This window comes from Numenius arquata, chromosome 5 (genome assembly GCF_964106895.1).
Source record: "Numenius arquata chromosome 5, bNumArq3.hap1.1, whole genome shotgun sequence".
Lineage (NCBI taxonomy): Eukaryota > Metazoa > Chordata > Aves > Charadriiformes > Scolopacidae > Numenius > Numenius arquata.
This window is the reverse complement of record NC_133580.1, coordinates 31453046-31465226: the sequence shown is the minus strand read 5'-3', so window position 1 is coordinate 31465226 and position 12181 is coordinate 31453046. Positions and strand designations below refer to the sequence as shown.

Here is a 12181-nt window from a genome sequence, read left to right as displayed (position 1 = left end):
TTTATATTCTGGCAATAGAACCCAGTCAAAACATGCTAACAAATCCAAATTTGTATTTCAAAACTCTTCTTGAGCTTGGGAAGCTCTGGTTCTGCTCTTGAATCTTAAGGTTTGGGAATTCTTGGTGCATTGATTCCTGTCCAAGGATGGCAATTTACTTAAGGAAAACCTGTTTCTTTCTCTACTGTTAATGAATTTTCCTTTTTTTACAACTAATCTGTTACTATTACTCTGATTAAACTTAAACATCAAGCCTTATGAAAAGTCCTGAATTTACTCTTTTTGTAGAAAACACTGATTTTTGTCACTTAGCACTGCTAGCAACATAACAAGTTCTATCCTGATTTCTCTAATTCATTTTTTCAAGCTGAAACTTCTATTCCAAAATAAGAATTAGCATCTGGGTTTTCAGCTGCTAGCAAGAAAATGAAAGAAAAGATAGACGGGGCAAGAAGAAACAGACGGGGCTTTAAGTATTTCTTTGGTTTAATTGATATTGACACTGTAGAAGTAATTTTAAGTATCTACTTAAATAGCTTAAAAAAAAAAAAAAAAGTAATGTCCTGTATCAGTAATTTGGGAAATAAAAGAAGGAAGTCTTACAAGATCTGCAGAATTATCACTGTAGGCTGTTCTGTTTGCTTACTACAATTTTATGAAAATTCCCATGGGCTAAGACAGTGCTACAATAGACTAATATTAGATTTTATGCTCTGTTTTAGAGCTGAGGTGTTCCAGAATGCTCTGCAGAGAAGAGTAGAGAAGGCATTATGACAGGACAAAACACTTGAAACGGCAATTCCCTCTTAACCTTGTGTATGTCAACTAAAACTTTAGTTAAAAGCAAGCACTGGCCTCACAGTTAGTTGAAAGGTGAAGAAGGCACTTAAGGATATGCCACTTGGGCGTTCTTAAACCTTTCCTTCACACTTGTGATCACCAGCTAACTAGTTTTTAGTGTAGTTGCCAAACAGCAGCAGTTTTTCTCTGTTAATATTCTTCATTAAAGGACTGCTCTTGAGTACAAGCTGTTCACTTCCAGTTACGCTAATAACCACTACTTTTATTCAGTTCTGTATATTTAGCTGAAATGTACCAGTTGTTCCAGCTTCACAGCTGATAAAAGTTCCAGCAATTTTCCCCAATTCAGTGTGACAATCTTGCAAGTTCAAGAATGGTATTTTCTGCCGGAAGCATGTGTGCTTTCAGATAGTTACAGCATCTTACTGCTGTGTATAATACAAAACTTCAGTTAAAGCAGTTAAACACAGTATGGTGGAAATTTCTTTACAGTAGAACACCTAATTTGTTTTAAGAGCTCACTGAATTTTGTGAATTGGCAATTAAGCAAACAATATTAGTTTAAAAAAAAAACACCCAACACATAGATCTTGCAGGGGGTTATTCTTACTTGGTTATTTTGACAACGGTACCCTTAAGTTCTCATTGACTTTTGCTGTAGAGCCTGTAGGAAAGAGATAACTTCTTCACCTTTGTTAGGTGACTTGGGAGGGATTTAAACAGTTAGTGGTGCCTCTTTTCAGAGTGAGGGCAAAAAGAAAGACCAGTAGGCTTCAATTGTCTATTTTGAGGTCATTTACCTTACTGTATTTTTAAATTAATTAAATATGTATTCATGGGAGGAATTTTTGAGAGGTGAAGTCCAACAACATCTTTTTCCCCTCACTGCAGGGGTGGCACAGCCATTACCTTATACGGGGCAGAGAATCACTTCTGGTACCACAGTTGCATACAGAAATGGGCATTGAAGCGTTACTGAGGTTGCTGAGGGAACAGCAGCCATCGCAACTGTTGGTATAGCATTTACGAAGACAGAGATCATACCAAAGTGGCCTCAAGCAGTTCAATAGCTCAGAGTTTTCTGTCAGCAAGACTTGGAAAGTTTGGCCCGTGAAGGTTGCATCCTACTTTGTGTAAGCGCCAGGGGCTGCCCTGTTCAGAGCCAGTTGTGTCGCCTGAAAAGGCTTTGCAAATTGAAGTGTTAAAAGCTGTCTTAAATTCGTGGAGTTCAGTATGGTCATCCGATGGTCTTCACGATACCTTTTTGCCTCGTGTCACGACTTGATGGCACCAGGCTTCTGTTTGATGGGCAGAAGAAATTAAACCTGTTCATTTGTACCACTCAATAAAGCCTTTGCGTGCGTCTGCTCTAAGGGGCCACTGATCTTGCACAACACCAAAGCAAGATGTGGAGGTCCTCCCTTTCTGAGAATAAGGCTGGTGGTGCTGGAGCGACTGAGAGTGACATGAAGTTAGTGCCTGTGGATTGAGGGCTTGCTTGTTTTCTATATTTCATCAATATACCACCATATATTGAAACTTGGAAAAGATGTGTCTGTGAGGCATGTAGTAGGTGGAGGGGCAAGGTGACAAGTCAGGAGCCTCCTAATCCCAACTGGTGATCTGCATAACTAAAGGAAAAACAGTGCACATCTGTTTGTCTTGAAGCGTAAGACACTCTTATGGTCCGAAAGTGTTTTGATAATTACATGACCAGGACCAATAGACAAAGCCACATACCTGCTTTCCCCACAAGTTTCTGGTATTTGTGTGGCTCCCTCTCTCCACACCATGTGGTATATATGAACCACCTGTAGGAGTAGCTGGTATATTTTGATGTCTGAAACTGTTCATGGCTGACTGGAGTGCAGAAGGAGCAGTCGTCATGGCTGTAAAGCTTTTTCCTCCTATATTATTTGTTAATAAATCAGTAACTGCAGAGGCAATTGGACCAATGTCATGCCTAGCATTAATTTCTCGAGGGGAAGGGAAAAGAAGTCAGAACAGAGCTTTCTCCGCTTCTAATCTCAACCTTGTTAGTACCCAGCCTGGGCTGGAGATGGAATCTCCATGGATCAGGCCCAAAAGAAAGCAGCTGAAGTCCGAAGTAAGGTACTAGGAATAGTATGATGTTGTTGTTCAATGATGTTTGGATTCCTTAAAGAAAGAGTCTCCCCAGGAAGTTTCTTGAGTTACAAGACTGTTACTTCTTGTCAGCAGGGAAGAGTTTTCAGTCGTTCATTTGGGTGTAGGGACACCTGGCTGAGGAGAGCACAATGGTGAGTTTTGTTAGCTGGGATCACCAGTTTAGGGTGGTAGGACTTGTGTGACAGGAGTCAGCTATTGTCAGACAGCTCTTGATGTATCAATGCAGTAGGAGGCCCCAGAAGCCATGTGTGTCCTCTCACCTGATGTGCATTTTTTCTAAAAAGCTTCCATCTAACCACCCTACTGTATAAGGCCTGTGTAGGTCAAATCTCCTTGTGGAAGAAAATAGCTCTTTCATTTCTGCTCATTTTGAGCAGAGTAGAAGCACCAAGAAGTTCAGTAATGTCTGAAAGGAAGGACTTGAAATTTTTGAATGTGGCTGTACGTTGTGTTTTATGATCATGTCCACTAACTGACAGTACTACTACAGGTTATGTTCATGGCCTGGCAAAAAATCCAGTGTTTTTTCAATACTGTATTTTGCTAAATCTTTGCTGGGAGGAAGAATTCAGCTATGTTACTAAAAAAGGAACAATGTTAAATTTCATGGAAGGCTCATGGCAAAAAAAAATCGAGTCACAGAAAGCACAAAATATTTCAGGTAGCCAATTTTAACTCTGTATTGCTTGTCATAACTGTATACCAATAATGGTATAAAATTGAGCACTGGAAGAGGCTGCCCAGGGAGGTGGTGGAGTCCCCTTCTCTGGAGATTTTCAAGACCCGCCTTGATGCAGTCCTGAGTGATGTGCTCTCGACAACCCTGCTTCAGCAGGGGAGTTGGACTAGATGATCTCTAGAGGTCCCTTCCAACTCTGACAATTCTGTGATGATTTTTTTTCCCCCCGAGCATTCAATTCTTATTAAAATTTCCATTTTACCATAATTTTTTGTATTGCTAAAAGATTTTCAATTCAAGTTATTTATTTAAAGATAATAAAGCCATACTTACTATAGAAAGAGATTTCACCATAGTATTTAAATTTATCTGTAACAATAGATGTTGCAGAGAGAGCTCTTGAATGAAATTAGGAGATAGGTTACAATAATTTTTTAATCCCATTGCAATTTACGTTATTTATCCTTGCTGGATTTAGGGTCTTTTGATGTCATTCTTGTCTGTTGCGCCTGTTTTAAGCATGGGGTAGAAATTTGTACTGTGAAAGTAAGTCATTTGAGTTACTCTGTGAACAGAACTTTCCCTTTTATGCATGTTTTTGAAGTGGGTGCCGCGAAAAGCTAGAAAAGATGAAATTATTTATAATGAATGTCAGTAATTTATGTCTCAAGCAAGACTCGTATTCTGGAATTAACACCTCAATTATTAAGTTCAGTATTTAGATTTAACATACTCTCAAAAAAATAATGTAATCCTTGTAGCTTCTTTGTTTAGAGGTGTGAGAATGATGCTGGCATTGATGCTTGTTTAAAATTAATCTTTTTGGAAATTGCCTTTCAATCTAAGATCTCATTGGATCTTGTACAAAAAGAAAACCTCTCTGCTTTTGAATAAAAACAGTCCTGCTTGTATCTGCATATATGTATGGAATATTGTTGGGCAAAGTTGCTGACTGATAGGTTGGTATGTAGCAATAGCACCATCCTCAGTGGCTCCTTCAGCTACGCTCGTAACCAGAACCAACATTTTGAGGCTGTATGATTTTATAACAAAGCTCTCGTAGTGCAAATAGTTGTGGAGCTGTACAGGTCGGCTTTATCTGTATACTGATTCTCAAAATAAGAAACAAATGAAACTATTTCTATCTCCTGTTCTTGGTGAAAGTGTTTAATATTGTTTATGTGGTGTTAAAAACAATTGTTTCACTTATGTCTTTCCAAAGTATTATGTTAAAGATCTCACTCCCAGTGCTGCTGCTAAAGTTTTCATACCTGAAGACAGCTGGGTTTTTTCTGCTTACTGCAGGGAGCAATATAAAAAAGCCTTTATTTTAGGAAATTGACTTATTGATTTTTACCATCCTCCATGGCTGGCTGAGGTGTTTCCTTTGTTAATGATGTAGTCTCCTCTGCTGTTCCAACTATGTAAGTGTGGCGGTCCTGCTGGAAAATCCAACCTAGCTAGGGAGGGGTTGACTGGTGACCAGAAAAAAACAGCTCAACCGTGAAGGAGCTGAAAGGATTTTGGAGTTGATCTGGGATACCGCTGTTTTGTGTTACTTTGTAAACTCAGATACAAGCCCAGGACAGGCTATAAATACCACTGAGTCTTTTTCTCTTTATATTGATGAAGAGATGATAGCACTCGGTCCATTGGTAATATAGACTTGTTTCCCCCATTGGATTTGTAACCAATTGTTTCAGGTTTCATTAGCATGGAGCAGAAATTCTTTTAGAGCATGTTATTAATACTTCGTTAAGGCTCCTTTTACTGACTATATTTGACCTTTAGAGTCTGCTAACAGGATGCAGATGTTGATAAGGGTTCATGTAATTTGCTCTTTAAAATAACTGCTCAATACATATTTCATTGCTGGGCATCTCAAAAAAAAATGAATAGCAAAAGACAGAGACGTTAAGATACGCAATTTGACAATGATGTGTGATGTTTTTTTGAACTATTAGATTGGGCATGGACACTTTTTCTGTTTAAGAGAATCCTGGCTACGTAAAAGTACACTTAGCTTTGATGCTGTTGTCTTAAAATTACTTGCATACATTTTTACTGCTCATGTCATAGCTTCTTAAGTTGGTATATATTTCTCTCGATCTGTTGGGGGGGGGGTGTTAGTTTTTCCCTGAAGTTAGCAAATTATAGACAAAAATAAGAGGTCAAATGGCTTCTGGGGTAGAATTTATAGTTCTTTTAATTACACAATTAAGTCCAGTTTGTGGAACTTCAGTTAAAATGTTGAGCAATATGGAGTAAAGAAGTTGTGTGATAATCCACTCAAAAACCTTAGCTGCTATACAGTTTTAACATTGCCTATTTTAACTCAAAGGATTTTTAAGGCACACTGAAAATACAAAGGAATGTAAGCTAAAACACATACGCTTGTCAACAGAAGCTTAGCCAGCCAAGGCTTCTAAAATAAATGACTTGATTTACACAGGTGCTGCGTATTTACAGTTTCTTGGTTGGATTTTTTGTTGCCTGGTGGAAATAAAAGTCAGGCAACACTCAATTTATTTTAAAAAAAATAATCAATGTAGGATTGTTAATGTGACTTTTGACTAAAATGTAGCCCAGTCAGATACCCTGTGTCAAAACAATATTGGAGCAGGATAGTGGTGGAATATTCTTTGTCCAAAATGGAATCAAGAATTGTCCTAACAATTCTTCTGGTCAATCAGTACTTAGCTATGCCATTCCAAGAACTGTTCTTGTTCCTTGAATCCTTTTATCTAACTGTGGGGTGAGGATTTACTCTCTCCCATATTAACATTCTGCAGGAGCAAACGGGGGAGAGGGTAAAGGTACACAAATTCACCACTGCTGAGCCAAATTTTAATATGTAGAAGAATGTAAAAACGAGAAAGTTTGTTAAAGACTGGCAGCTTAGAGAATTATGAAAGGAGTCACAACTACGACTATTTCTTCCAGCACATGAAGGGCTGAAAATGTACTGGCTTGTCTGTAGGACAGCTGATGACTGGGATATAAAAGAGAACTCAAGAAAGCTAGAAGAAACTGTGTAGATTCCCAAGCTGTAGTCCTGGATGAGAGGCACGTTGAAAGACACTGTCTGGAGTTGCAGGAATCATGAAGTTACAGCAAAAATGGGCAGGTTAAGCACAAAGAAATTACCAGGACTAACTGGTGTGCATTAAGAGCTCTGAGGAAATTGAGAAGTAAAATAGCTGAATTTCTAACAGCTGCGTGCTGTCATTATTCACTTCTCCCAAGTGAATAATGACAGGACCAGAGGAAATGGTCTGAAGTTGCGGCAGGGGAAGATTAGATTAGATATTGGGAAGAATTACTTTACTGAAAAGAGTGGTCAGGCACTGGAACGGCCTGGCAAGGGAGGTGGTGGAGCCACCATCCCTGGAGGTATTTAAGAAACGTGTAGATGTGCACTTCAGGGCATGCTCTAGTGGCCGAGATTGTAGGGGTTTTTTGTGTGTGTATGGTTGGACTCGGTGATCTCAGAGGTCCTTTCCAACCGTGATGATTCTGCGATTCTGTGCAAGTTTTCAGTTCTGTAGTACTAGAAGGTGCAACTGTGGTGCCAAAACCCAATTTCTCTGGGGACCTTGAGAACTAGAAGCAGGTTAATGTGTTGTCTCTACCAGACAAATGAATAGAAATTGTAATAAAATAAATTTTCTGTAATGTGAATTCTTGCTTTATATATTTCTTGTAGTATTTTTTTGTAAGAGTCAGCAAACTTTATCAAGTCAGTAATTGATTGGGCATGGATGAAAGACTGGCCAAAACCAGACAGTTGGAAAAAACTCATGCTAATGATAAAAAGTATTCAGGGTAGTAAGGAGGAGGGCTAATTGGGAAAAAAATAATGGTGGGGGAAAGGCCTTATGAGATTTAGTAATTATGCAGTAAATTGTCAGACGGTATTCACCGTAGGTAAAAATGAAGCGATGCAAGTGGAAAAAGCAGTCCTATGTTGTCATACAAAATGAGAGGCTTTGAACAGGCTATTAGCACTGAGGAATAAGACCACGCAGTTCCATGATAACATCAACTTGTTGCTAGGCAGCAGATCAAAAAGCAAATGAAATACTGGGAATTATTAGAAAAGGAATAGAGAACAAAACAGGACATAATTATGACAACGCATAATGGTTCACCCACAAGTTGAGTATCATGTGCAGCTCTTCTCCTATCACCTCAAAATAGTTACGTTAAAGCTGGAAAAGGATCAGAAAAGAGCAGTGGGGGTGATGGAGCTGATTCTTTATAAGGCACAATTAAGTAGACTGGAGCTCTTCAAGAAAGAAATTCTGGGAATGAGTAAATCACTAGAAGTGCAGAGGGAGCAGACAGAGATGGAGAATAAGATGAACTGGGGTCTATTAATTGAACCTAGCAGGAGCCAGGTTCAAAACAAACTAGAGGAAGCACTTCATGCAGTGGGTGGTAAAGATATTGCCAAAAGACCCTGAGGGTGCAAGAAGTTGATGATGCCTGGGGCCAGGCTGGATGCGTACTTGGAAAAAAGGTACACTGCATGCTGATACGTAGCCAAATTACTACATAACGAGCCACATGTGGTTAGAAAGTAGAGTATGAAAACGGAGGAAAGTATTGTTTATGCTTGCTCTCTCATCTTTTTTTTTCCTTTTTTTTTTTTTTTTTTTTGTTGCTGTATGTAACTTGTTGCCACTCTTAAGAGTCAGAATGTAGGACTAGGCTGAAATGATAAACTGACTTCAGTTTAGCTTTGTCCCAGTTCTCCAAGGTGCAAAATAAAGTCTGTGACAGAAATGAATATCGTGCTATTTCAGATAAATCCTAAAAACCATTATCCATATTTAAATTCATATTTAAGTTCTCTTATTTTTCATTACAGGCATAACTCTGGTATTCATGTGAATCTTCAGAAATGTCTTTTACTATGAAAACATAACAGCATAACCCTCTAAAAATGTCCCATTCAAACATCTCAAATTAAAAATATTCCTAAAGCATTAAAAAATATGCACCTAAGCAAAAGCACGTCTTTGCTGTAGAGTTTTCTTCCCTTTCAAGAAAATTTATTTCTCGATAGATAAAATCCATCTGTCAGGAAAAAAAATAAAAAAGATTTTTCAGTTACGCTAAAATATGTATGTGAATTATAAAACTGTTAGTTGGAGGAATTATTCTTTGGATGTCAGTTCTGTATTGGCAGTTTGATAACTGTGATTCTGTAGCCCTAATATTCAAAGGACTTTTACAAAAGAAGGTGGAAGGTGTTCTATAAAAGCAAACCTGTTCTTTATGAAAACTTTGTTTCCATATACAGATAGCCATTTGGAAGAATTTCCTACTCTCCTTCACTGTGCAGCCAGATTTGGATTAAAGAACCTTGCAACATTTCTACTGGATTGTCCTGAGGCCACATGGGCTTGCAAAATAACTAACAAATATGGAGATGATCCAGCAAGTATCGCTGAGAAGCACGGACATAGGGAACTAAGAAAATTAATCAAAGAATTGTCAGTAAGTCCATATGCTTTTTCATGTGTCATCTATAACCGGGGGACTATGATGATGTACTACTGAGATCCCATAGCGTCTCCTCTTGTAAAGCCTAATATATTGTATCCTTCTGTCTGAAAATGTTATTATATGCTCCTGTCTCAGAAAGAGAGGCCAAAATGGGGTACAGCCGCTTTCTTTGTGCACTGTCGGAATGGAGATCAGAGTTTTTGCACTGCTTGAATTTCAGGCAGGTAATGGAAGGAAAACGGTGAATCAGAAGTACCTTATGTGGCCTAGTTAGATTGGTGCTTTCAGTGCCCAAACAAGGGTTATTTTGTAAGTAGTCTAGCCCAACCATGTGGAGTAGGAGAAAAGACTGCTTTAAAAGTCGCTTTAAAAGTGACTCTGAACCGTCTTAGCATTGCTTCTCTTCAGCATTCAACAAAGAGTGGTTGTCCTGCCTTGACTGTCCGCTCCACTGTGAAGGAAGGCTATATTTTACCACACTTTGTTCGATGGAGTAAATCTTTCTTCACTTTGGGTATGTGGGATGGGTTCTGGGCAATAGTTGCCTTTCCACGTGAAAGATAAGAGAATAAGGGTCTGTCCATAGTTCTAGCACACAAACTATTGCCAATAAAATCTAACTGAATCAGTACAAAAAGCAATATACTGTAGTAACATTTGAGAGCTTTAACCTATTTTAAGTCTTTATTGTGCTAACTCTGATATGAGCAGAGATGATAATTCTTGCCCCAGAGGTTTTAAAGCCTAGAGAACAAATCAGGTAAAACATATATCGAAAGAAAGACAGTATGTGCATGTTGTGAAGACCTGGCACAGCTTTGCTGATGGTGTAGGGGGGGTGGTTGTTTTGGGGTTTTTTGGTGTTCTTTTTTTTGGTGTTTTTTCTTCTTTTTTGGTGTTTGTTTTTGTTTGGACTCCATGTTCACAGACAAATGGTAACAAGAGACATGTAAGAGGAGAAAATACAAGGAGTAAGAAAGGCAGAAGTTTCGCTTTTCTGTTAACCAACCATCTTGATGTAACCATGGATAGACATAAGACCAAAGATAATATTTGAAGAAATATAAGATAATAGCTGTGTAGATTATGTTGGAGAGAATGTTTTGCATGACTAAGGAGGAAAATGCAAGAAACTTAAGGGTAGTTTAATGTAGAAAGAGATATCATAAAGAATGGAAACACTGGCTGACTGAGAATAGTTATTAAACTTCTGAAGCAAGGGCATAGGGTTTGGTCAAGTTATTCTTTGATAGGATTGGGATCTAATATATAGGTGAAGAAGAGACATTGGGGAAAATGAAGACAAATTTACTGTGATCAGTGTTGAACCATGAAGATGGCTTTAGCAGTGTTTTATGAGTGGATTTTTTTTTTTTGAAATGAGTTCAAGAGGAGGAAAATTGCAGACTCCAGAGCCTGAAAGTAAGGGATTTTGACAGTGGTTAAGATGCTGAATGAGAATATGCTGTTTAACTTTTTGTTGCTGTTGAACAGCTATTGATAAGGCTCTGAAAACACTGAGGGGGGGGAGAATATATGCCAAGCAGGTATTTCTCCTTTCCTAGTACTGTTAAAGAAAGTTCTTGCCTAATTAAGGATGTGATTTGGTGTCTTTTCTGAAATGACGGAATATCTCCTTGCTTGTACTGGATGATTAATCTGATCGGTTCTCAAAAACACTGCAGAGCTTTTTCTATTGGTGGAATGCAAAGGGGTGTTGTGCTACAGAGGTGATGCTTTTACCTCAGGTTTTGATGCTGTGGTTGAGATAAAATTTAACTAAAGAAAACATCATCCTCCTTACCATCCAGCATAAAGCTGTCCACAAAACCAAGCTGTCTTCCTGGATCAACATGTTAGTAATTTCACATTTCACAATTTCTAATTGTTGTAGTTCTCTCACAGTCATCCTTGCACTGGTCAGAGAGCTCCTGCCAGTAGCAGTCTGATGTATAAGGTCAGGCCCCTCAGCTCTTGGAGTTTACCAGTTTGCCTTGAAGAGAATGGAACTGTGTTCTCCAGCATCCCTGCCCGTGGATCTGGCTAGATGCCATCTTTGTATGGTCGGGTACCCCTGGTACATGCTGTGTGTAAAGGATTAGTAAGACTAGGCAGACTGTGAGTAAGGTGATATTTACCTTTCAGTGAGATACCTAGATTTCTTTTCTAACACAGTCATATGAGTCAAAGAGTTGAGCATGGAAACATAGCTTCCATGGTTAATTTATCACATTTACTGATTATGGTTAATTCCATAGAACATGTATTTTTTATGCTAGTGTTGTAGAAACTCATGCCCCTGCACTTCAGATGTATCTTTGTTGTGTACCCCACATGGGACTGGAGGTTTCAGAAAATGGGTAATTTTTTTTTTTCCACTCATATTCAACCTCGTGCTATAGTTTAGGGCCTCTGTAAGAGGAGACATAACTATAGATGGTACAGGCAGACCACAACTGATATGTATTGAGAGAGTACATTGCGATTCTAGAGTCTTTTTACATTTTGGTAGACTGGCAGTGACAGAAGGCAGTGTTTGTGAGGGTGATATATTTCACTCTAAAAAGCATGCAAAGTATGTGCATGCCTGATTAGCTTTTCTTTTTTAGTGAGATTATTAATTGTCCTAATAAAGTCTCAGGATAAAATTATCAGTCTAAAACATGGATTTATAATGGTAACTCTGACTTTATCCAATGTAATTTTTCATTAAAATGGTTCCTTCATGGTACATATCTGCTATTGTTTGCATGTAAACAGTTAGTAATAGTTGTTCTCTGCTCGTGATGACTGCTCTCCCTAGTGTGAATGCTTTTACCAGCAGTGAAGTAAAAACAACTCTACTGCGATCAGCAGCATGTGAAGTCTGGTTGGGACGTGCAGTTGTACTACCCATTTTCAGTTGATTCAAATGGCGTGGCTTACTAATGCAACACAGGTAAAAATTGGAGCATGCTTCAAGTCTGCCAAATGTGTAATATGGTATTTTAGAAATGTTAGCTCCAACTGCTGGAAGAAAAATGGTTTATTTGTGTCCCC

The 12181-nt window shown here is 38.5% G+C and overlaps 1 protein-coding gene across 1 annotated transcript in view; it reads left to right on the top strand.

The window, feature by feature from the left end:
• Nucleotides 1-12181, top strand: part of BANK1 (B cell scaffold protein with ankyrin repeats 1) — a 141355-nt gene that overhangs the window by 39602 nt on the left and 89572 nt on the right. The window contains exon 7 of the mRNA XM_074147787.1: nucleotides 8937-9133. Within this exon, the coding sequence (XP_074003888.1) occupies nucleotides 8937-9133 (197 nt within the window). The remainder of the gene's footprint in view (nucleotides 1-8936; nucleotides 9134-12181) is intronic.